Consider the following 24,790-nt stretch of genomic DNA (forward strand, 5'->3'; position numbering starts at 1 on the left):
TCATCAGCTAGGTGCCCCTCCAACACTGGAGGCTGCAGAGGGACAGTCATCATACAATGGCCCTCCTCCCAGGTCCCCTCCCACCCCAATTTCCTAGCCTCCCAAATCTGTTCCCCTCCTGGTTCTGGCACATAAGCCACTGTCACTTGAAAGCCCTGGGTCCCCAGGCAGTAGCGCACAAGCCACCCCATCTGGTCTTTCTGTCTGGGGCAGGGGTCCCTGGAGGATCAAATCATCCAGGCAAACCCCGTGCTGGAGGCTTTTGGAAATGCCAAGACCACCAGGAACAACAACTCCTCTCGCTTTGTAAGTGTGAGCAGCAGCGGCAGCAGTGGGCCCTGGGGGAGGTGGGTCTTGAGGAAGGTGGGCCCTGGGGGAGGTGGGATGGGTATCCTCACCCCATTCCAGGTAAGTGAATTGGGGCCAATTTACACATACCAATGGGGTTAGGCAAGTCCCGGCATTCCCTCCCCAGAGATTTGTATGTCAGGATCTATATCAAACAGAGCTCACATCAGTACCTAAATCAAGGGGCCTAAACACAGAAACTTGGGAGTGCGGTGGTGTTGGGGCTGCAAAGTCAGACAGGGGAGCCAGAGATTTGCAATGTCTGGAAGCTGTGGACCCTCTCCCCAATCCTACAGGTTACCTCACAGACCCAAGACTGAGCTCCAAAATCTATCCACCTCCCCTGCCCATCTGCATGGGACATCCATGACTCAGAATAAGCCATGCCTGGCCCAGTTACATTCCCGAAGTGCTCTATGAATTCAGGGGGACTGCCAACGAGTGACGATGGCCAAACCTGAGCCATGTGTTGCTCTAGAACTACACACACACTCCCTCATGACCCTCCCCTCTCCTCCCTGCTCAGGGCAAGTTCATCCGGATCCACTTCGGAACTACAGGCAAACTGGCTGGAGCTGACATTGAGAGCTGTGAGTCAGCCCTTTCGGGGGGTTCTTCCAGGCAGGCCCAGTTCCATAATGTGTGGGACTCTGTGCAAAGTGACAGGGCGGGGCCCCCTGTTGAAAAAGTATTAGTAATTTCAAAATAGCAACGGAGGAACATTCTGTCAAGTGCAGGGGGGCTCCTGAGCGTAGCCTGTCTGCCACCATCCACAGCCAGGGCCCCCTAGAGCTGTGTGTCTGGGGGAGAGGGAAGAATAAACCCAGGACTGGCTTTGGCACTGGGCCTGGTGGAGAGGAACCCTGCACTCCAGGCAGAATGGGCTGAGCTGACAGACATTTTGCTTATTCTCTTCCAGATCTCTTAGAGAAATCTCGTGTCATCTCCCAGCAAGCAGCTGAGAGGGGCTACCACATTTTTTACCAGATCCTCTCTAACAAGAAGGCTGAACTTGTTGGTAAAGATCTTTGTTTGTCTGCCTGCCCCTGAACTCACTTTTCCTCTTTTTTCAATAACAACAAAAAAAAGTCCCTTGTGCAGAGCCTGTGGTTCTGCCTGAATTCCTTTAGTTTACAGTTTTGTGAGTAGGTTACAGGAAACCTTCTCAAAGTTCTACTCCCATCTCATATTCACAAGAGCCTTATGAGGCTTAACTCCACTGTTGGCCCATTTCACAGATGGGGCTTTGGGATGCCTGCAACTCGTGGCTAAGACGTAGCCCTAGGATGTGGAGCTTAGCTCTCTTGTGTCTTGTACCTGCTGCCTCTGGGCCTGATGCTCAGACAGCAGCAGAGAAGTTAGCCCTGCCAGTGTTGCCAGGGCAATAACAGCAGGCTGCACTCCGGGGTGACAGCTCACACTGAGGGCACTGCTCAGCCAGCAGAGTGCAGTCATCCTCTCAGCCAGATGCCCTTGGGCAGACACCAACCTGTTCAGCTGTCCTTGGCAGGCCTGCACAGGATGTCAGGTCAGGGGGTGTGGGGATGAAGACTCAATCTTCCATATACACACCTCCTGACCCAGCCAGAGACTAGGGCATTGGACACCATTCCCACTCATAGGTGGGCTTTATTTGTGTTCAACACAGTGTATTTTTAATTAATGAAAACCAATTTCCTAGTTTCTCCGAAGTAGCAGATCATCTGGTAGCTATGGGCTTGTTCTCCCATGTGGTACTAATCAGGGCAGCTGAATGATGGTGGCCCCTCTAGATGGAGCTAAGGCTCTCCTTTTTACCACACTCCCCACCAAGCTCTATTGCCTTTCTGGTGCAGTGTGGCAGCCTCCATTTATCTTCATTCTGGAGCTGTAGTTTTTCTCAATAGTAGAGATGAAAGGAAAGGTAAGTATTTCTTACACTGATGTCTCTTCCAAAGGTTAAAAAAAAAAGGAAAAAAGACTAAGAAGGACACACATTTGAAGAAAAATAAAAGTGAGGGTATTTCTTTGTGGAAGCAGCAATGTTCCATACATACTATAGAAATGATTATCACTGCCCACTGCTATCATGTGTTATCTGCTGCCTTAGAGTCTGACCTGCTCTTTATAGGAGAGGGGAAGAAGAAAGATGTGAATTCACTTATTCCAAAAATATCTACTAGATGCCTACTAGATGCCAGGTACTGGGCCAAGTGACAGAGGACACAGGTCCCTGAGACTCTCTTGCCACTCTCAAACTCCTGTGACCTTGTTCAAGACCCTCCATGACTCTGGGTGATCCCAGATTCAAGACGAGGGGGTCACGTCTTGTTCAGCTCTGTAACCCCCACAATGTCCACCATCACACCTGGCACACGAGAGGCATTTAGAGATATTGGTTAAAAATGAAAGGGAAGAAGGACATGTGTCACCAAGCCATTAACTCCCTTTCCTGCTCTTGGCAGAGAGTTTGCTGCTGGTCCCCAACCCTAAAGAGTACCACTGGGTGAGCCAGGGCGTCACCATGGTGGAGAACATGGACGACGGGGAGGAGCTGATGATCACAGATGTAAGTGGGTGGGGATGGCTAGTGAAAGACAAAGAGAGTCAAAAGGGGAACTTTGGGGGCCTGCATGCACTACCATCAGAATTGGGGTCGGGGAGAGCCCCTAAGGGTTGTCAAGCAGCAGCCCAGATTCTTCCCTGGATTTTTCTGGGGTTGCAGTTAGTGTTTCTCCCAAGCCTGTCATAGCATGCAGAGTTTCTCTTTGCAGTATTGAACTAGAATTGCATAGACAACCCCAAAGATTCCACCATGAACTAAAATTCTGTAGGCACTTAAGGAGGCCATGTATGTCATGGATTTTTTTAATCCTCCTCCAAGGCATACTTATTGATTTTAGAGAAAGGGAAAGAGAGAGGGAAAGGGAAACAGAAAGGGAGGGAGGGAGGGAGGGAGGGAGGGAGGAAGAGGGCGGGGAGAGAGAGAGAAACATCGTAATGAGAGAAACATGGATCAGTTGCCTCTAATATGCACCCTGACAGGGAACTAAACCTGCAACCTAGGCATGTGCCCTGACCAGGAATCGAACCCACAATCTTTCAGTTTATGGGACAATGCTCCAACAAACTGAGCCACACCTGCCAGGGCTACTCCATACATTTGTTTCCCCTTTCCAGTCCAGCCAGGCATTCCTATTACACCCTCCCTTTCTTCTGCTTTTATGGCACTAAGCACCTGTGACTTCTGTTAGGAGTATTTGTGTAAACTCTCTTGTTTGACAACACAATTGATTCTTGATGCATCTTTGCCTTCTCTTCTTCCAATACCTAGCATGAAGACTTAACAATAATAAAGATGATAATAATGATACTACTCCTCAGTTTTTATTATGGGTCAAGCACTAGACTAAACATTTATTCATCATTCTGATGTATCCTTATGACCATCTACTATTGCCATTTTGCCAAAGACAAAACAAAGGCCAGAGAGGTTAAACAAATACAGTGACTGTATTTCAGAGCATCTGGTCTGGGCCCCTTGGAGAAAAACAGACCTCCCTAATCAGGGTGTGTCTGATCTCCAAAGTCCACACCATGGTGCAGTGGTGATGTTGTGGCCTCCATTCGGGAATGTGAAGCCTGAAAGTTCTTGGCTTTCCCCTCCCTGTGGCCTTGCAGGTTGCCTTTGACGTGTTGGGCTTCAGCGCTGAGGAGAAGATGGGCGTTTATAAGCTGACTGGGGGCATCATGCACTTTGGCAACATGAAGTTCAAGCAGAAGCCCCGAGAGGAGCAAGCTGAAGTGGACACCACCGAGGGTAGGTGTTGGGCTGGGGCCGACCAGGGAGGAGGCAGCCAGTGGCAGGGCTCTCCAGGGCTTCGTGCACATTTCAGAGACATGCTGTAAATCAAGGATGTTCCTGGAATGTCCAGACAATGATATTCTCAGGGAGACATGATTTTGGTTTCTATACTCTACTTTGCCACTTGACCTTAAGGGAGTGCGGAAACCATCTCAGACCTCTTTTGTCTCACTGGTTACATGGGATCTTCCCTCCACCCTCACATCACCTAGGAGACCATGCTAAGTTTCTCAGGACACCATTTTCTTTCACTCACCTGCTTTTCTTTTCATCCCTGTTCAGTGGCTGACAAAGTCGCCCATCTCATGGGTCTCAATTCCGGGGAACTCCAGAAGGGCATCACCAGGCCTCGGGTCAAAGTAGGCAATGAGTTTGTGCAAAAGGGCCAGAACATGGAACAATGCCAAAACTCCATTGGGGCGCTGGGCAAGGCTGTCTACGACAAGATGTTCAAGTGGCTGGTGGTCAGGATCAACAAGACCTTGGACACCAAGATGCAGAGGCAGTTCTTCATCGGGGTGCTAGACATTGCTGGCTTCGAGATCTTTGAGGTGTGCCTGACCTTGCCTTTCATTTCTGCTTTGGGCTGGCCATCCTCCCTTTACAAATTACTTTTCACCACGGTCCTCTTGTTTCTTACCTTGGACCCGGGATAGGCCAATTTTAGTTTGCTCCTGGGTGTCTGACTTTTGGCCTCCAGAGAGTCACCTTCATTTCCCTAGTCATAAAGAATGATACTGGATAGAGTTATTGTGTGCTGGACCTGACCTGTACTGGCTCACAAGAGCTGATTGTTAAATTTTCTGGAATTTCGTGAGCCAGCTGACATCACATTGATACATGGCCCTGGTATGAGTATTTATACCATGGAAAGTGGCCAACACTACATATCAGGCTTTTCTTTTTTGAGAGGGAAAGAGAGAGCTGACTTACCAGCATATACTGGTGGCCTCCCACTTCTTGCCCACAGAAAAGAGATTCTGCTCTAATCACAAGACTAGTGTTCTGGGTCAGGAAGGTTTTACCTTGACAATTGGAAGCAGCATGACTAAGAGTCAATAGACTGGTTCTGGACTCAGTCTGGCCACCAACTAGTTGCCTACCCCTGTCTGAGCCTCAGTCTTCTCAACTCTAAAATGAACAGGCTGGAGGAGATGATCTCTAAAGTGCATTTCAGCTCTGCTGTCCTCTTATTCTAAGATTTCTACTAGCCACAGATGGATTTGTTTAAACAGCTCAGCCCAGTTCCTTTCAGGTTATAAAAGGCTAGTTTGGCTGCTCTCTGTAATACAATAGTTTAATTCTATAGGTAGAAGGAGCCTTAGAGTTTCCAAACTGTGCTCCATGGAGTCCTAGGCAGCCAGCGACAGTCAGCAGGAGGGGAACTAGGGAAGGAGGAGGATGCCTTGTGCCAATAGCAGAGTTTGTGCAACAAACAGACAGAGATCAAATCCCAGCTCAGCCATTTCCAAGCTGTGTGGGCCTCTGTCCCCCACATATAAATGGGAACACTAACCATTTTTGCCTTATAAGGTTTTTGAACAGATGCAGCCTAGCCCAGGGTCAGATGTGTGCACGTGCTCCATGAGTATTGCTCTGTGATTTCAGTGGCACCTCGACCTATTTTTCACATGAGGCTTCAGCATGGGGTTTCGTTCAGAGAAAGTAGTCTCTGACTTAAAAAAGGGGGTCATATAAATCCCTCAAACCCCTTCATTCTACAGATGAGAAATGAGAAAAACTACACAGAGAACAGTCCAAAGGCACAACAGGGGTCAGATCCATAAAACATCTAAGATAATTTCCATATCTGGCAAGAAAATAGTTCTTTCCATGAAGATTTTTGTTAACCACACAGGGCCAGAGTCTGGCTGCCAAGGTCTCAGTCCCGGAAGCAGTACTGTGTGGCTGGGGCATGTGCTCCAGCTGCTCTGTCTTTGCAGGGAGGGTAATGGAGAAGGGCTTCTCACAGGGCTGAGGGGGCCACTGGTGAGGTGGTCGGTGTTAAGTCATTTGGGACAGTGTCTGACATGGGTTGGCCATCAGCGATTTTAGCTCTGCTGTGGCTTATCATTTGGTCCTGGGAGAGGCTCTGTCAGTGCCTGGGCTGAGACCCCTCTTTCTGTCCTCCTGCCACAGTTCAACAGCTTTGAGCAACTGTGCATCAACTTCACCAACGAGAAGCTGCAGCAGTTCTTCAACCACCACATGTTCGTGCTGGAGCAGGAGGAGTACAAGAGGGAGGGCATCGAATGGGTCTTCATAGACTTTGGCCTTGACCTACAGGCCTGCATTGACCTCCTGGAAAAGGTAACCTGCTTCCCAAAGGAGGGGCTTGGAGAGAGGCTGGGACCCTGACCAGTGCTCACGTCAGGAGGGAATTTCTCTTGGGTCTGCAGGGAGGCGGCACCTGAATTCGGGGCATTCAGCAACACTGCTGATGACCTTGGTTTATCTGACCTCTAGCTTCTTCTCTGCAAAATGGGTACAACAGTGACTGTAGTGACCACAGTTAGTTGGGCTGTTGAATACCTTAATTCATTGAATCATCACAAGCTGCCATATGTGGGGAATAAATTAGTATAACCATTTCAGAGATGGAAACATTGAGGAACAGAGAAGGAATGTCACTTGTCCAAGGTCACACAGCCTGTGAGTGACAGAGTCAGGCTCTAACCCAAGCGATCTGATAGTCTCCCCTGTAATCACACCATAGGGATTTTGGTGTTTTAGCCAATGGCCTAGTTCAAGAATAGACATGGTTTGACTACATGCAGAAAAGTAATAGAAAAGGGATATTTATAGGACAGATGACCAAATTTGAATAAAGTATATTCATAGTATTACACCTGGGTTTTATTATTGTACAGAGTAAAATATATTAACATTTGGAGAAGTTGGAAGAAGGGTATACAGGAATGCTTCACGTGATTTTTGGAAGTCTGAAATTGTATCAAAGTGAAAAGTTAAGATATAAAAAAATTTAAAAAGAAAGAACATATCTTGTCTCCTCGGCCAGCAATTTTTAACCAGTATGCCACAAGAACATTTAAAACATGCAGTATCTGACAATTTAGTCATGGGCACTGATGTCTTTTTCCTTAGATTGTCAAGTGAAAATGACAACAGCCAACATAACAATAGCCATCCGGTGTGAATGAATCAAAATTATATTTATTTTTCTTTCAGATTGGAAAAAAACTGTATTTTTGGTGTGCCACAGAATTTTAGTAATTAGTTTATGTGTGCCATGAGATAGAAAAGGTTGAAAATTGCTGTCATAGGCTCCTTCTTTGGCCTCTCATTGAAAATCTATCATCAAAATAGCCAGGGGTCTCTGATGTGGGCTCAGTTTTAACTCCCCAGGAAAACTGTCCCCAAAATCAGGCTGTGTGCATGATTCACCCACCCACCAACACCTACAAATATATCCCTGTCCAGCTGTCACAGAGCCTGGAACATTCTCATGCTCAAAATTTGGGGTTAAGCAGTACCCTCTTCCAGAAGTCTTCTTTAAAAATCCAGACCCTTCATGGAAGAGGGAATATTAAGGCCCTAATAGCATTTATGAGCTCCACTTTTTTGTGCGAGTGGAGACCTAGAACATGAGGGCCCACAGTAACCAGGAATGTCATTAAGGAGGAGGAGTAGATATAAGCAGATAAATCAAACACAGAGAGGTCAGGAGTTATTGATCTCACCCTTTTCCTGAGGGCCAAACCTGCCTGGCACCACTGTTTGGGAGGCGTTAAGACTTGGAGAGCTATTTGCCCACTTCAGACTTCAGTCTTCCCTTCTTCTGGACTTCAGGAATTCTAGTCTCTTTCAAGTCTAAATGGCCATGGCATTTGAAGACCAGACATGGAGCACCAGGCACCATTCCCAGAGTTCTGCTTCCTGGCCATGTGGGTGTATGGGCACCCATCCCACCAACCCTTGGCCAACATCAAAGTGCCTTCTTTGGGATCCTGTGGCCTCCTCTAATGCTACCCACTCTTCTTCTCTTCTAGCCCATGGGCATCTTCTCCATCTTGGAGGAACAGTGTGTCTTCCCCAAGGCCACCGATGCCACATTCAAGGCAGCCCTGTACGACAACCACCTGGGCAAGTCCAGCAACTTCCTCAAACCCAAGGGAGGAGGAAAGGGCAAGGTGCCCGAGGCCCACTTTGAGCTCGTCCACTATGCGGGCACCGTAAGTATTACCCTGTGGCCACCTGCTGGCTGCTATTCCCTCCTGCTATTAGGGGTTCACCCTGACACACCCTTCTGGAAGCTTCCAGCCTCCAACTAGTACAGCCACAATAGCACAAGGTGATCAGCTCATTGAAATGAACTTCAGCTCATTCTCCCTCATCATTTCTTTATCTGAGAATTCAAAAGCTATCCAGCCAAGGATGCCTGCCAGGGAGTGACCAATAGTTTGTGCCCTCAGAACAGCCAGGGCTACACCATCGTCTATAGCCCATGGTTTGACAGCTGAACTTCAATCTTGGTCAGAATGAGAACACTTTAAAAAAATTCCCTGAGCCCATTAACCAGCCTCAAAATGATTAACCCCTCTCTCTGGCAGCTTGTGACCACCAAACCAGCAAGGTGACATCTATGAAGTTGCTTTTAACTCATGACAAACTCAGTCCTCAGGGAAGGGGGAAATTAAGTGCATACAGGGCTCAGGTTCTATTTGAATAACTGATTGGGGCGACAACATTCATCCATCCAGCTTATAAAAACATGTTTGACTTCCTTGGGAGTTCAGTATTGCCATAAATGCCAGTGTTGCTGTTACTACTAGAGTTTATTGACCCTCCTTGGGTTTAAATACAAGGAAACAGCAGCCTTAGCACAGAGCATTCAGGAAAGCTGCTGTCCAATTAGGCATCAGGACCAAGATTTTATCATCTCATCAACCATAGCAATGCCAGTTACTTGCAAAAACGAATAGTACTGACACCTACAGCAAATAGCAGGCTTGGGGCCAAATTGCAGCTCTCCACTTCATCTCCCACACTATGAGAAGCAACGGAATATTTATAGCAATAGACTGTTAAAAGTAAAATGGGGGATCTGCACTTCCAACAAGGCTCAAAATAAAGCCCAGAAATGACAAGCATATATGTGCTATAGAAGAGATGAGAAACCCAAAGGATTGAGCTTCCCATCTGCTCCCTCAATTCTCGGTACTCAATGGAAGGATCTGAAAGGCTGCTTCATCTTCACCTCTCCAGCTGGCACCACAGGGCAAATGGGAAACAGAAATTTGTGGGTGTCCAATTACATAGACACATGGAGACCCCAGTTGTGGAGAATGGAGCACCTCCCCTCACCAATTCCACGAGGCAATGGCCTGGGGTATATGTGCTTCTCAGCAAGGAGAAACCAAATGCCCTTGCAGGGAGTTGTCCATTGGTCAAGTCCAGTCACTGACAGCAAGCTCAGCTCGCCTGAGTAGAAGATCCAAGGGCTAGGGAGTCTCAGAGTGTCCAGCAAAACATGGCATGCAAGAGAAAGTCATAGACCAACAGAGAGTAGCTGGGAGTCCTGGTTTGTGGGAAAAGCCCAGAGGTGGGGTACCCTAAAAAGTAAATTGCAAATGACTAAGAAACCAGATGATGGGGCCCCTACCTGGGACATCCCAGGACTCCAGGCAAGTCATCAGGACAAGAATGGAAGCACCAGGGGATGGGAGATTGATCTTGGGAACTGAAAGCAGATAGAGCTGTAGGAAGGAATGTACTCAATAGTATTTGTTCCTTTCCAGGTGGGTTATAACATCACGGGATGGCTGGAGAAGAACAAAGACCCCTTGAATGAAACAGTGGTGGGCTTGTTCCAGAAATCAACACTGTCGATCCTGGCCCTTCTCTTCAAAGAAGAGGAGGCTCCAGGTATGACTGAACCCTTGTTGCGTCTAGTCTCCCTGTGCTGATGCCCTTCAGTGGCCAATATGGAAAGAAACAAAATGTTTTTTTGTTGTTTTTTTTTAAAGATTTTATTTATTTATTTTTAGAGAGGGAAGGAAGGGAAAGAGAGAGAAAGAGAGAGAGAGAGAGAGAGGGAGAGAAACATCACTGTGCAGATGTGCGGTTGCTGGGGGTTATGGCCTGCAACCCAGGCATGTACCCAGACTGGGAATCGAACCTGCGACACTGAAACAAAATATTTTATTCAACTCTCGTTGGATGGATAGATGGATGGATGGATGGATGGATGGATGGATGGATGGATGACATGTTGCTTGAGGTAGACCATAGAGGATATTGCCATAAAGGGATGCAGATGCAACAACTGAACTGATCACTAAGCCCATATCACCTCTAGGCATAACAATACTGCTGGGGAAAAGTTGATGCCCAAAATAAGCTCTCTGTGCTTATTTTCTGCTCCCTGCTCTCCTTTATCTGAGACAAATGCCAAGTCCAGCCTTGCCTCCCACACAGGCCAGGATGTGTGGCCCATAGGGAAACACCCTGGGTGAGAGCTGCCTGTTGGAGTTACCACTCAGTGGGGCAAGCACTGTAAATCTCCTTTGGCTCAGGGATGTTTTCACCACCAACATGCAATTCTCCAGATAAGCTGTGGGCTCTTCCTCCTCCCTAAGCGATAGAAGAAGTTCATGCCCTTGTGCCAGACTAAAATCACGAAGGGCTACACCCTCTCCAGGGAGCACAGCACTCCTTTTGGGGATCATGCCACAATGGGCCTACTGGCCCACTCCCTGGTACATCTTATTTTCCTGGTGGGAGGGCCCTGCTTTAACTCGCCCTAAAAACCTCTTTTAAAACCAGAGAATGCATGTCCTTGAGACAGCCCCCCACCCATGCTGCGTGCAGAAGGGAAACATGTTTGTCTCTCTTCCTCAGCTGGAGGCAAGAAGCAGAAGAGAGGGTCCTCCTTCATGACAGTCTCCAATTTCTACAGGGTGAGTAGGGGCTGCCTCAGAGGCCACCTTCCATTCAGTGCACCTATCCCCTCTTTTCAATGGTATGGTGGTCTGGCTGCCACCTTACAACCAAGGACAGGATGGTTTCACTTCTATGACTATGGTTGCCTCTTACATTCGAGGAGTCTGTTTCTTTCTGAAGGGGTCACGGAACCATATGACCATAGAGCAGAAATGACCCTAAGAGATGGTCCGGTCCAACTGTGTCATTTCAGACTGAGACCCAGAGAGTGATGAGACTTGCCCAACATGACAAATGGAGAGATATCAATGGCTAAGCTCTAGTGCCCTAGAGTTAGTCAGCACATCTTTCACAAACCTTGGGCTTTACTGGAAATGTTCCAACATGCAGAAACACAGCCCATGGGGAGATGTTACACAAAGAAAAATTTTGATATTTCCCAAGGATCAGCTGTCCTAAGGCAAAGTGAGTTGCCTCATTGGAGGTATCCAAGTGGAACAGAAGGGACCGTTTAGTAGGGAGGTTAACAACGGACAGGGGTTTGTCCACACATAAGCACTATGGCTCCCTCCACTACCAAGATTCTACAATGATCCAACACTGAATCAGAAAGGATCCTGCTTCTTGTAAATCATGTCACGTTAAGCAAGTCAGTGGACCTCAAAGAGTACTGCCACCCAACAGAACTTTCCACAATGACAGAAATGTTCTCTTCCTTCCAAGATGGCAACCACTATTCAATATGCTGTCCAGTATGGTAGTCACGAGCAATACATAGTTAGCGAATACTTCAAAAGTGGCTGCTGTGATTGAAAGAACTGAATTTTAATTTTAATTTAATTAATTAAACTCTAACTAAATACCTCTCCTGGGCATGGATATCCTGCAACACCAACACCATGCTTTGCTCACTATTTTTCTTTTTCCTCCAACCTCAGGAGCAGTTGAACAAGCTGATGACCACCCTCCACAGCACCGCCCCCCATTTTGTCCGCTGTATCGTCCCCAATGAGTTCAAGCAATCAGGTACATCATGAGGACATGTCTCCCTGCTGGCAGTTCTCAGGATCTGTGAATTTGGTGTTTGCTCCAAATTAAGTCCATTTTCAATAACCAGGGATGATTGGGGCTAAACAGGGTATGAAAGAGTCCTCAACAATGGATCATCCAAAAATTGTGTTCTAGTTGCTTTGTAAAGCAGAATGGTGCCCACCCACACAGAAGTCACATGCAGGAGAGCCTTTGGGTCTTTACTGAATTGTGAGGGACCGGAGATACCTGGTCAGTGATGAGAGAAGACTGGGGTTGGCATCGTGGATAGTCAGTTCAGCCTCCATGAGTAGTGAGAAGTAGCCTGTCCCACCACAGGGTAGAGACTCCCCATCCTGTGCCCTCCCTCTTGGCAGGTGTGGTGGATGCCCACCTAATCATGCACCAGCTGGCTTGCAATGGAGTCCTGGAAGGTATCCGTATTTGCAGGAAGGGCTTTCCAAACAGGCTGCAATACCCCGAGTTCAAACAGAGGTGAGTAATGTCTTCCTGAAACCTTGAATACACTTTTCTATTTCCAAGGACTGACAATGGATAAATATCCCATTGTCACAGACACTATGGGTATGATGATGTTTTTAGCCTCACTGTCACTACTTCAGTATTTCACTACCTTGGCCCAACTTTTAACTGCCAACACCTGTGTTTCTTTGCCTGAGGGCTTTCTCTGGCGGCTTGGCTACTTGGCAGGCTGAAAGTATCAGGAATTAATGCCTCCCTAGATGCAGCTCTCAACCAATGACTAAGGACAATTGGCATACAAATATTTCAGCTCCCTCACCCTTCTGGTGGGCTGATGCTGAAGGGTGTCCTATACTGGCTGTCAGATCAGATAGCAGCATGCTAATAAATGTTTAACCACAGGCTCTCCAGGTTATTTAAAAAAAAAAAGGAAGGCCTGTTTTATGGCTTAAATACTCCCACCATGGCTGATTTCAAGCTACCAATGTGTCTTCACTCACTGAATGTGATGTTGGAAAGAGATGCACACTATTCCTTCTTGCAAGCCAGCAGGAGGAGGTTCCAGCTCACCACTGCTCCTGAGTCCCCAGCAGGATTAAGACCCAGTTGCCTGTTGTGATAACTGGCTTGATAACATGCCTTTTACTTGCTTCCCACCCCACTTCCCAATTCTACCACCTCCCAACTAACTACATACACTTGAATCCTGGTCTCAGGGTTTATTTCTGGGAGAACCCAAAGCAAGTCCCATCATTTGGGAGTATTTTACTTCTAGCCCCTCTCTAGACCATGTGACCACAGATTGATGGAGTAGGAAGGATCACGTGAGGTCATCTTGTCCAAGTCACCTGAAGTCCCTAACTGGGAAAGCATTTGTCCAAGATCACAAAGGGGATTGCTGGCAGATCAGGAAAAAAATGGTTCTCCTATGCCTGGGAGAACAGAAAGAGTTTGGTGTCTGCATTTTTATGAACACTTGTCCCCTAACCCCCACCTGCAATGACATTCAGTCCCTAAAGTCCCCTGTCAGACCCATCCCTCTGCCTCCTGGGGCCTCTGTAAAAGAAGCCTGTTCCCTGACTTGAGGGATAGGTCAAGGGAAAACTACATGGACATTCTTTCATGCTGCCAGCTTGGACATGACGATGACTGCATGACAGTTGTCATCCACTCTCTCCTGACAGGTACCAAGTGCTAAACCCCAACGTGATTCCTCAGGGGTTCGTAGACAACAAGAAGGCCTCAGAGCTGCTGCTTGCATCCATCGACCTGGATGTAAATGAATACAAAATCGGACATACCAAGGTAGGGTCTTCCTGTTATGCTCCCTCCCTACAACACTCAGCCTTGTTTTAAGAAGGTGAGGCCCAGGGTGTGAACTCCAGATTCACCACTGGCCAGTTGCCTGTCTTGGACAAGCCTCTCAGCTAACAAGACCCCCAGTTTCCTCCTCCAAAAAATCAGGACTCATAAGGTCAAGCTTGTGGGACTCTGGGATGATTAACAGTAACATACACGAGAATCCAACTCAGACAGAACACTGCTCAACAAATGGTGGATATTTCATAGGAATGTATGTGTCCCATATTTCTAAAAATAAAAGTAGTCCATCAGAATCAAGGCCCTGGGTTTGACTAGGGCATGGCAGTACATGTATGGTTGGAGTCTTCAGGTTAAGCACCATAATCCTAGCCCACTCACACCAAGGGCCTCAGCCCTGAGTGGCCAGTAAGTCAGGGTTGACTCAGATGGAGCAGCCACCTGATCTTGACTCAAGAGGCCTGGGCTGTCCTTTGTCTGTCCCACTCCCTGGCCCCACAGAATACTGTCAAAAAAGTTAGGGCTGGCCAGGCTGACAATGCAAGGTGTCCATCTATAGCTACCACCAAACTGCATCCCAACATGGGAGGAGCACTGGCTTTATAGTCAAGAGTGCCTCTGTGTAGCCTGGAGCAGGTCATTTGCCTCTCCAGGTCTCCTGGATGGTACAGATGAGTGCAGCTTCTCCATGGACCTAGGGTGGCTCGATGCATGTGAAAGCTCCAACATGTGTGTGCATCCAACACATCTGGTCACTCAGCAAATGCTCAGTGAGTGCCCCCTGTGTCCCAGGCATGATTCTCAACTCTAGAGTTAAACCAATGAACTGAACATGTGTTCCTAGCTCCCTGGAGCTTGCTTTGTAGCAGCAGGTGCTAGCAGAATTTTGACACTGCTCTAGAATCTGCTAGTACTGTTAGCTAGTACTGTTAGCTTCACAATTGATATGTGTTAGGTGTAGCTAAATTGACTTCAGGAACACTCCAAGTTTTGTCACAGAATCATTAAGTACTTGAGCTGGAGAGAACCTCAAAGACAAGCTCCTTCCCCCACCCTACCTTTGACAGATGGGAAACATAAGAAAGCTTGAGGGTGGAATGGAGGTGACATGACCAGTTTCGTAGAACCAGATGGGACAGAACAGGCCTCAGACTCTATGACTGTGGGTCATGTGACCTTCAAAAATAGGGCTGACTTCACCAGTATCACCCAGTCTGACACAGATACCACCTGGGCAAACAGACTGCATCGTGCTATTGTTCAAGGGTTGCACTGGGCATCTCAGGTCCAGGTAAAGGCCCAGGCTTGGGGGGACAGCTTTGTTCCCTGAGGACCAGGCAGGCTCTGGTGGCTGAGGCAGAACAGAGAACAGGGTGCTTCTGCCTGCTAACCGCATCCTTATCCCCAGTGTTGACCCACCTGTGCCCCACACCCCTCCCCCAGGCACAGGCTCACCTCCACTGCCCTTCAAAGACCAAACCTTGATGCCAATTAATTTTGAAATATCAAATATTTTACCCCATGATGGTTAGCTCCCTGGGTTTTTTGGGAGGCTGGGGAGTTGAAGGAGCTATTCTTTTCTATTCTTTTCCTGTCAGTGCCCATAGTATCCATGTAAAGGAGCTAGTTGGGGGCTCTACTCCCTTCTCCCACATATAGAATCACAGACTCTCCAATCTGGGACTTAGGGTCCTATACTCCTATAGCACAAGAGAAGAGACTGAGCCCCCTGTCCCCACAAAAGGACAGTGACTTAACCAAGGTTACATGGGCATCCAAGGCAGGCTGAGGCCAAATGCAGGTCTCCTGGCTCCTTCTATCCTTCTAGAAGTTTCTATCATGTCCTATTAGAAGCCTATAAAAAGATGTTACATTACAAGCCCTGGCAGGTGTGGCTCAGTGGATTAAATACTGCCCTGTGAACCAAAGTGTCACTGGTTCAATTCCCAGTCAGGGCACATGCCTGGGTTGCAGGCCAAGTCCTCAGTAGGGGGTGTGTGACAGGCAACCACACATTGATGTTTCTCTCCCTCTCTTTCTCCTTTACCCTCTCTCTAAAAATAAATAAATAAAATATTTAAAAAAAAAAGATGTTACATTATGAAACACACTAATAAAGTGGCCCCACCCCTGAGCCCACTTAAAAATCCAAAACTTAATCTTTGATCTCTTTCACCTCCTTCCTCCCCACCCCCAGGAGTAACCCTTGTTCTGAATGTTAACTATCCCTTTGCCTTTTAAAAAATAATTTGATCACATACTCAATATGGCCCCAAATTTTGCCTGGTTTGAGCTCCACGAAGGTATCATACTTGATATATTCTTGTGTGACATGCTTTTATCATTTAATCATGTTTCTAAGACTTATCCTTGTTGGTTGGTATGTGACATCCACTCACTGTCACTGCCAAATCATACTGCCTCAGTTGGCTACACCACAGTCATCCCTTCCATGCTACTAGATACATCCTTATACATCATGGTCCTATGTAGCCTTTTCTCTAGAACAAATTCCCAACCTTGACTGTACCATGCTGGGGCCTGCTGATTCTGAGGGGCCTCAAACACCAACACCAGACTGTGTCTCTTAACCCTTTTCAGAAAAACCCTTCTGAACCTCTAGTGCTTTGATTTTATTGTCCCCCCCACCCCACCCACCAAGTGGCTGCTATTGATGACAGCTGGGCTATTTTCAGATAAGCATGCCTTTCCTACAGGTATTCTTCCGAGCAGGCATCCTGGCCAAGCTTGAGGACATGCGGGATGAACGTCTAGCCAAAATCATGACCATGTTACAGTGTCGGCTCCGGGGTTTCCTCATGAGAGTTGAGTTCAAGAAGATGCTGGAACGAAGGTAGCGAACACGAACACCAATGGGACATGACCAGAGGCCGCACACATCCACACAGAATGACCAGGGAACCCACCACACGCACAGTGGCCAGCTTCATTAGTGACATGGTGCAGTGAGATGAGGAGAAGGAGCCAAAGTCTCTGCTGGCCCAAAAAACCCTGTTTGGGGGCTATACTAGTCCCCTAGGGCTGCTATAAGGATGCACCACAAACTGGATGCCTTAAAACAACAGTAGCTTATATTTGCATAGTTGTGGAGGTGAACAGTCTGAAATCAAGGTTTTGGTGGGCCATGCTCCCTCTGAAGGATCTAGAGGAGGAACTTTTTTTGCCTCTTCCAACCATGGTAGCCCCAGGCATTCCTTGGCTTGTGGCTGCATCACTCCAATCTCTGCCTCCATCTTCATAAGGTCTTCTTATCCGTTTGTGTGTCTTCAGATCATCTTCTTTCTTTTTGTAAGGATACCAGTCATCTTGCGTTAGGGCCCCACTCTATTCCTTCATCTTAAAATCAGCAATTTTACATCTGTGAAGACCCTACTTCCAAATAAGGTCATATTTATTCACAGGCACTGGGGTTAGGACTTCAGCATATCTTTTGGGATGAGACACAATTGAACTCATAACAGGGACCACCAAATATAAACCTTTCTCTCTACAGTATATAAACCACTTTCACAGCTGTCCCCTTACTTGATCCATATAATGATGATGCTGTAAAGGGGTGGGGAAGGGCCAGTATCCCTGTTTTACAGATGTGAAAACTGAGGTCAGAAGAGTTAAGGAACTGGGGCAGGTTTATGCAGAGTCAGGATTAGAACCCAGAAATCCTCATTCCAAACCCCTGCCCTCAGAATCCTGTTTTTCAGCCATCTCCCTAAAATAGCAACTAGAAAGTAGTTCAGGATTCCCTGCTAGACCTGTGGCTAACTCTTGTAGTCATAGAATTGTAATAATAATAATAATAATAATAATAATAATAGATAAATAAAAACAGTAGTGAAGTTTTTATATCCAGCAGCAGGCCCTCTGTGACCCCAGCTGAGGACAGGGTCATCAGTTAGGGGCTGGGTGGTGGATGGCGACACAAGCCTGCCCAGGGCCTGGTGCACAGGAAGTCATCAGTCAATGACAAACAAAGGGAACTGCAAGAGACAAGAAAGAGTTGATTCCAAAGACTACTGATATGTGGGATTTAGGGATGAATGGGTGATTTCTAGTGAGGGGACAGAAGGAGGGGAAATGCAGGAGAATGAGCAGTCTGTCTCAGCCTCGTTCTGTCTGGGAGGAACCATCCTGACACCTGCACTTTAACCCACGCAACCCCAAATTCCCTTCTGCAGAATTGGCCTGAAAGTCATCCAGCGCAACACACGCAAGTTCCTGGAGCTGCGTTTCTGGGGCTGGTGGAAGCTCTACAACAAGGTGAGAGCTAAGAGCCCAGCCAGCCAGGACTGCTGCTGTCTGCGGGTTGGGAACCTCAGTCCTAGGCAGACAGAGGTGCCTCTTGTGGGTGGAAAGCCATGGGTTGCTGCAGGGGCGGTCTAAAAATGAGACTGCCTTGGAGACAGAGGAGTCTAGCTTCCTTCCAGATGCACTAATTACTCCCTCAGAAAAATCATAGTGTGTCTTCCCACCTTTCATTTCATTCCTCAAAATAAAATGCACTTAGAATGGAGAGGGCCCCCTGCCCCTGCAAAAAGTAGGCTTGGCTATCAGTGTCTCACCCCTGGGGATGGAGGCATCTTCAACTCCTTTAGTGAAGTTAGTGAAGTCCTTGGGTTCAGAGCTGGAGTGACCTCAGGAAATCATGAGATCTGACGTCTCATTTCCCAGACTCTTCCAAGATAGCAGTGAGGGCAGTGTGAGTCAGCCAGGTGATGGGACTGCAGGCGCCCCAAGCAGCCAGGCTGCCCTCCACAAATGCAGGAGGCCATGAACCATCCTACTGCATGCAGGTTGAATCACACAGGGTCATGGCATCCCATGGAGGCCCACATTGAGAGGGAAACACCAAGGGGCATGACAGGAGGCTGGATGCAGGGATGCCACATTCAGGAGACAGGAGAATGGTTGTCTCAGGGGGCAACCATGTGGGGGATTAGGACAGGCTCCAGGTCATCCCTGGTAGCTCTGGGCCCCCACAGCTTACGCAGAAGCTTCTTTCCCCTCCCATAGATAAAGAATTTTCTAACAACTGGTGCTGACAATAGATTTAAAGGGACAGTAGTGAGTTCTGCATCCCCAAATTTTCCCACACAAAGGCCAGTCCTCTCAAGGGTCTGAGACTGCAGAGGGCTCTAGGTGAGTATTTCTCAGTCAGCACCGACACTTTCCGCACCTGTTCTATGACTAACCTTTATTCTTTACATCAATTCACTTTTTTATTTAGAAATTTTTATTTTAAAAGGAAACTTCATTTCTTTAACCTGCTTTAATCTCATCCTAAGAAAAAGTTATCCATAAAATTATGGATTTAAGTTCTTTTTCATTCAACAAATTTTTTTCAAAATTGTTTATAAATTATTATTGTTAAAACTGTTTTCAAAGTAATTATGTAACAATAGAAATCAAAGGGTTTCAGTGCAGTGCTTGAATCCTTCTCACCTGCCCCCTTTGTGTACTCATTACTGTTCGGGAGATCCCAGACCAACAGCGCTTATGGTCCCTTCATGCAGAACACGAGTGACTACAGATGACAAGGACACAGAACCTGGAGACTGCCCTGTTCTTTACTAGAAAGTAAAACTTCTCTAATTAAACGTGCAGGGCAAGGTCCTATTCCAATGAGTAATAACATACAATAAAAATCCTTCACTCTTAGTATAAAGACTAAATGCTAGTCTTATTTAACAAAGCCAGGTAGGATGAGTCCATGGAGAAAAACACACTTTTTAGTAGGCTTTCACTGAATAAAAAGTGTGATGTAGTTTCAAGTTGTGATGCTTACTAGAACCCTTTTAGAACTTTGCCACTTTGGAGAACAGGAACAAGAGAGACAAAGAAACATAAAAAGATAGAGAAACAGAGAGGTGGGGACAGGAAGAGGAAGAGAGAGATAAATATAGAGACAGAGAGACAGAGGCAGAGACAGAGACAGAGAGAAAGAATATGCTCAATCAGGGAGAAAGCTGAGGGAAAGCAGGTTGTGAGTGTAGCCAGGGCTCCAAGCACACACAGCTTACAGAACACACATACACACAACTTACACAACACACACACACACACACAACTTATAGAACTCATATAAACACTGGGTGCACCTAGTTGCTGAAGGCAATCTAACTTTGTGATCAATCTAACTCCTGGGATCAAAGAACATCCTGGGGACTGATCCTAAGCAAGGATGAGCCTTCTCTGTGAAGGCCAGAGATGCTTTGACCTCTGTGGAGAAGGGCTCCTCCTCACAGCTGCAACCAGACCCCACTGGGGATATAAGACCAGTCTGTCAGAGCACCCACAGCCCACCTCCCAGCCCCCTAGCAAAGCCCACCCCCCTAACACTCTATGGTGTTGCTCACCACCCAGGTCAAGCCGCTCTTGAATGTGGCCCGGCAAGAGGAAGAGATGAAGGCCAAAGAAGAGGAGCTGAGGAATGCCATGTCTAAGACACAGGAGCTGCTAAACAAGGTCAAGGAGATGGAGGAGAAGATGGCCACACTCAGCCAGGAGAAGAACGACCTCAACATCCAGCTTCAGGCCGTATGTGGGGCCTTGGGGGAAGGATGGGAGCTGGGGGTCTTGGCAACTGTCCAGATCCCCAGAGTTGGAGGGAGAAAGAGCCTTCTGAGAATTACGGGCCTCCAGACTACAGGAAATTCCCAGCCTCTCTTTTCTTCATTGTAATGTCACCCTTGTCCCAACTACCAAAAAGTCTCCATTAAATTCTTATTTGCCCACAGCAGCCGACTGTGCACACACAGACACGCTGGGCCTGCGGGGATTGTCCAGACCTGGGGCCACAACATGCGGTGGGAAGAGGCCCCGCAGTGAGCATGGCTCTGCCGAGGGACTGTGGGAACTTGCCCTCTTTCCCTCCTTTTCCTTGCCTGTCAAGTAAAAGAACGGCAGGGAGAACAAATGACCCAGTTTCCACGGGTGCCTGACTCAACGCTCCTTCACCCCTGCATCCCAACATGGTGCCTGCAGTCACTTCCATGAACAGTTCACCAAGGGCCCTTCACCGATTTTACCCTCACAACCACCCCTTAAGGTGCCCCATTTTCACATGTATCCTGCAGGGTAGAAAACTCAGTTTGACCAACATTTAGAGACTTCATCGAGGTCCGAGCCCATCAGCAGAAAACCCACAACTGGGAGGGATCCAATTCTGTCTTGGGTCCTTCCTCCTCAACATTGTTTCTTCACATCCTCTTGACACCCCTGAGAGGTTTCTCAAGCCAAGACCCTTATCTTATGTTTGGGAAGACTGGGACTGAGTAAAACTGCAATAATAAAAGAACCTGCCATTTACAGAAGCACCTCAGTGCCCTATCCCTTTACACCTCACAGTGATTGTTTCCCTTATTTTGCAGACAAAGATGTGAATTTCAGTAAAGTTGTGCTGTGAACCAAAAGTCACACGACTAGTCTGGTCTTCTGCCTCTGTGGCCAGTTGCTGTTTTATACCACTGACCCCATCTGTACTAGGAGAACCTAGTATACACCCAGGTTGTCCCTCCTCTGCCACATATTGCCTATGTGACTTTTGACAGCTCCACCTCTGCTAAAACCTTAAGGTTCATCTGATCACCTGGGATCTTGTTAAAATGCAGATTCAGATGCAGGCAGATCTCAGAAGATTTGCATCCTCACCGGTTCTCAGGGGCTGTAGCTGGTTTAGGGATTGCACTCCTACACTACTCTCTGTCGTACACCTCACGGAGGAGCTCAGAGCTGGCCCAGCACAGCCCCAGGACACATTTGTTTGGGGCCTGTCAGGCCAAAGATTGTCCGCCATCTTGGTCCCCTGCAGGTGCCTAGACCCCTGACTTCAAATGGGGCTCTTTCTTTCATCAGGAACAAGAGAACCTAATGGATGCTGAGGAACGCCTGACCCAGATGATGAAGACCAAAATGGACCTAGAGAGCCAGATCTCGGACATGCGGGAGCGGCTGGAGGAAGAGGAAGGCACAGCTGCCTCCCTGAGTGCCACCAAGCGCAAGCTGGAGGGGGAGCTGAGTGACCTGAAGCGCGACATGGAGGGCCTTGAGACCACACTGGCCAAGACAGAGAAGGAGAGGCAGGTGAGGAAGCCCTGGGTGCAACCATGCTCCTCTCAGGGCCAAGGAACCCCCAGTCCACTCAACCTGCAGGGGCCGCACTGGAGCCTGCACAGCAGTGCTTCCCGGGACCCTAGCCACATGGGGTTATTTTAACTTAATTGAATATAATGTAAAATGTGGTTCCTCAAAATGTGGCTAGTCAACGTAGCTGCATTTTGAGTACTCATCAGCTACACATGGCCAGTGCTACCTTGTTGGATGAAGCAAACTGAGAAAATGTCCATTGTTATAGAAAGAGAAGCTAGACAGAGAAGCTAAGGAGTCTGAGAACTCTTCCTGTCATGGTGCCATCCAGACTCAGCCCTGATTTATTCTCCTCAAGCCCGGGACTCCAGGCATCTGCATTAGCCTGCTGCCCACATGGCCTCCCTGGGCCCTCACAGAATGTCCTACAGCACCATGTTCACCCCTCCTACCTTCCCAGAAGCAACCCTATCAGTATAGTGGGGCCACCTGCTGCTGCTGGATTTCTGCCCAGACAAGCAGTTGCTGCCCCTCCAAGTGGCTCCAGGGGGAGCCTCTGGCTCCTGATACCATCTGGCTGGCCCTTGGCCCCCAGGCCCACTTCCTACCCTTGTAGGTGGGTGGGGTCTGTGAACAGAGGGAGGTAGACGTGATCAAACCCATGCCTCTTCAGCTCTGATGTGTACTCAAACCATCGGGATCCTGATAAGATGCAGGTTCTGGGTTGGTAGGTCTGGCAGGGCCCCAGGATCCACATTTCTAACACACTCTTGGTCAATGCCACAGCTGACATCCAAGGACAGGGCTCTGAGTAGCAAAAGCATGAACTGGCAGTTCTCACTGCTCTCCTCCTCAACCCCAAGATTCTGACTTGGTTGGATGGGGTGTGCCCTGGGTGTTGGCATTTCTCAGGCTCCCAGGTGACTCTAGAGTATAGCAAGCCAAGCACCCTGTCTCAGAACAAGAGCCTCCCCCCACCAGAGGGTGTTCCCATCCTTAAAGACCTGTCTCTCCCCCACCCGGGTTTCCAGGCCCTAGATCACAAGGTCCGCACCTTGACCGGGGACCTCTCACTCCGAGAAGACTCCATCGCCAAGCTCCAGAAGGAAAAAAGGGCCCTGGAGGAGCTGCATCAGGTAAGCACTGCCCACTCCTCCCCTTGGCAAAGCAGGCAGAGCTCAGAGACTGGAGACCCTGGTTCAAATCCCAGCTTTGCCACCCCTCAGCTAGAGGCCCTCAGGGAATTTACAGACTCCCTAAATCTCAGTTCCCTCATCAGTGCAGTGGGCATGGTCACATGTTGGTGCCTTTCTTCCAGGTTTTATGTAAGTGGCACAACCATATAATTTATCACCGAAACTAAGACAGTTTTGAGAGTAGAAGGCGGGCAGCAGGCAGGAGTCAGGATGGCCCCAGGCACACTGGGAGGTGTGATCCCCAGAGTCACGAGGATGAACTCGTGAAATCAAGCATGTGGAAGTGTCCTTGAGCTCTAAAGCACCAGTGAACCCTGACATATTGCTGCAACAACATGCATGAGGTCTTGAGGTCATGGGGAGACCCACCGACTGCTATGGGCTCAGGCTCCTAAACACAGAGCCAGCTCTGACCAGCACCAGCACTGACTGTGGCACAGGGGGCCTCCTAGCTCCGGAAACACAGGGGCGAAGAGCGAGTTGAAGCTCAGAACCAGACAGTGGACCCTCATCTCCATGTTTGCTGACTCCTGAATCCACAACACGTCCTCTGGAAATACCTGCTCTTAGACTGTGATTCTCGCCTCCATCAAACCCAGAGCCTCTTTCTATAACAAATACACCCATTTCTCATTGTTTGAGGGAGTTACATTCTATAAACACATCACATACACCAAATTAGCAAATACTGATGTTTGTTCGGTTCCTGCAAGCCTCTGATCACAACACTTTGCCAACCAATCAATACATACCTGTACAATATAATCAATACATTAGGTTGTTGTGTATGTGTCTGTTTAAAGATGCTTTGTTCAGTGCCCGTTGTTGATTTCTTAACATTGAACCCTCAGTCAGCTATACTCCATCTCAAGCCTGAATGAAGCTTATCTAATACACAGTTTTCTCTGTAAGGCACATCAAAGCTCTCGTGCTTAGAAACACTAGACAGCACTATTTTGGGGTGCCATTTTAAACAGTGAAATCACCCCAAAAAGCACAAACATGAAAAACATGATACTAGGTAGACTGAAAGGAACACGTGTTGGCAGCATGAGCTGGAACAAGAAGGCAGTGTGTCATGTCGTTTGGCCTCAGCTGAAAACCGCAGGTGACTCAAATTTTTCACCAATCTGCTCATGTCTGTGAATGACTGTGAAAGCACCATGAGTATTGATTTCGGGACTACAAATAAATTTTAGCAAGTAGGTAAACTGGCAGGTAGATAATCCACAAATAATAAGATCAACTATTTTGGAAGGCTCTCTTACTATCCCGAAATAAAAATTATAATGATATAAATAATACATAACTTCAAATAATCAATAGAGTGCCTACCCTTTAATATAAAGGAGAAATAAATGGAAAATAATGTATGATAAATAATGGGGTTGAACATGTGTGAAAGGTCAGGCAGATTCAAGCAGAAGAAAATATGAGCAGTGGCTTGTCTGCTGGAGCCCGTCTGTGCCCGGCTCTGGAGGGGGTGCCGGTGACCCAGATGGCAAAGTGTGCCTGCTGTCATTCATGCAGTTTAACCAAATGGTGAATAACTCTGGGGGACATT

General features: G+C 47.7%; 1 protein-coding gene across 1 annotated transcript in view; it reads left to right on the top strand.

Moving 5' to 3' along the window:
- LOC123818099 (myosin-16) overlaps positions 1–24,790 on the top strand; it is a 52,125-nt gene that overhangs the window by 8,021 nt on the left and 19,314 nt on the right. Inside the window, exons 6-23 of the mRNA XM_045837999.1 lie at positions 214–306; positions 875–938; positions 1,268–1,366; positions 2,793–2,896; positions 4,009–4,147; positions 4,475–4,743; positions 6,332–6,502; positions 8,203–8,385; positions 9,952–10,078; positions 11,054–11,112; positions 12,034–12,121; positions 12,502–12,619; positions 13,792–13,912; positions 16,645–16,781; positions 18,124–18,205; positions 20,309–20,482; positions 21,800–22,027; positions 23,062–23,166. Of these exons, the coding sequence (XP_045693955.1) occupies positions 214–306; positions 875–938; positions 1,268–1,366; positions 2,793–2,896; positions 4,009–4,147; positions 4,475–4,743; positions 6,332–6,502; positions 8,203–8,385; positions 9,952–10,078; positions 11,054–11,112; positions 12,034–12,121; positions 12,502–12,619; positions 13,792–13,912; positions 16,645–16,781; positions 18,124–18,205; positions 20,309–20,482; positions 21,800–22,027; positions 23,062–23,166 (2,361 nt within the window). The remainder of the gene's footprint in view (positions 1–213; positions 307–874; positions 939–1,267; positions 1,367–2,792; positions 2,897–4,008; positions 4,148–4,474; positions 4,744–6,331; positions 6,503–8,202; positions 8,386–9,951; positions 10,079–11,053; positions 11,113–12,033; positions 12,122–12,501; positions 12,620–13,791; positions 13,913–16,644; positions 16,782–18,123; positions 18,206–20,308; positions 20,483–21,799; positions 22,028–23,061; positions 23,167–24,790) is intronic.

This window comes from Phyllostomus hastatus, unplaced genomic scaffold (genome assembly GCF_019186645.2).
Source record: "Phyllostomus hastatus isolate PE091 unplaced genomic scaffold, TTU_PhHast_1.1 phas_contig_254, whole genome shotgun sequence".
Lineage (NCBI taxonomy): Eukaryota > Metazoa > Chordata > Mammalia > Chiroptera > Phyllostomidae > Phyllostomus > Phyllostomus hastatus.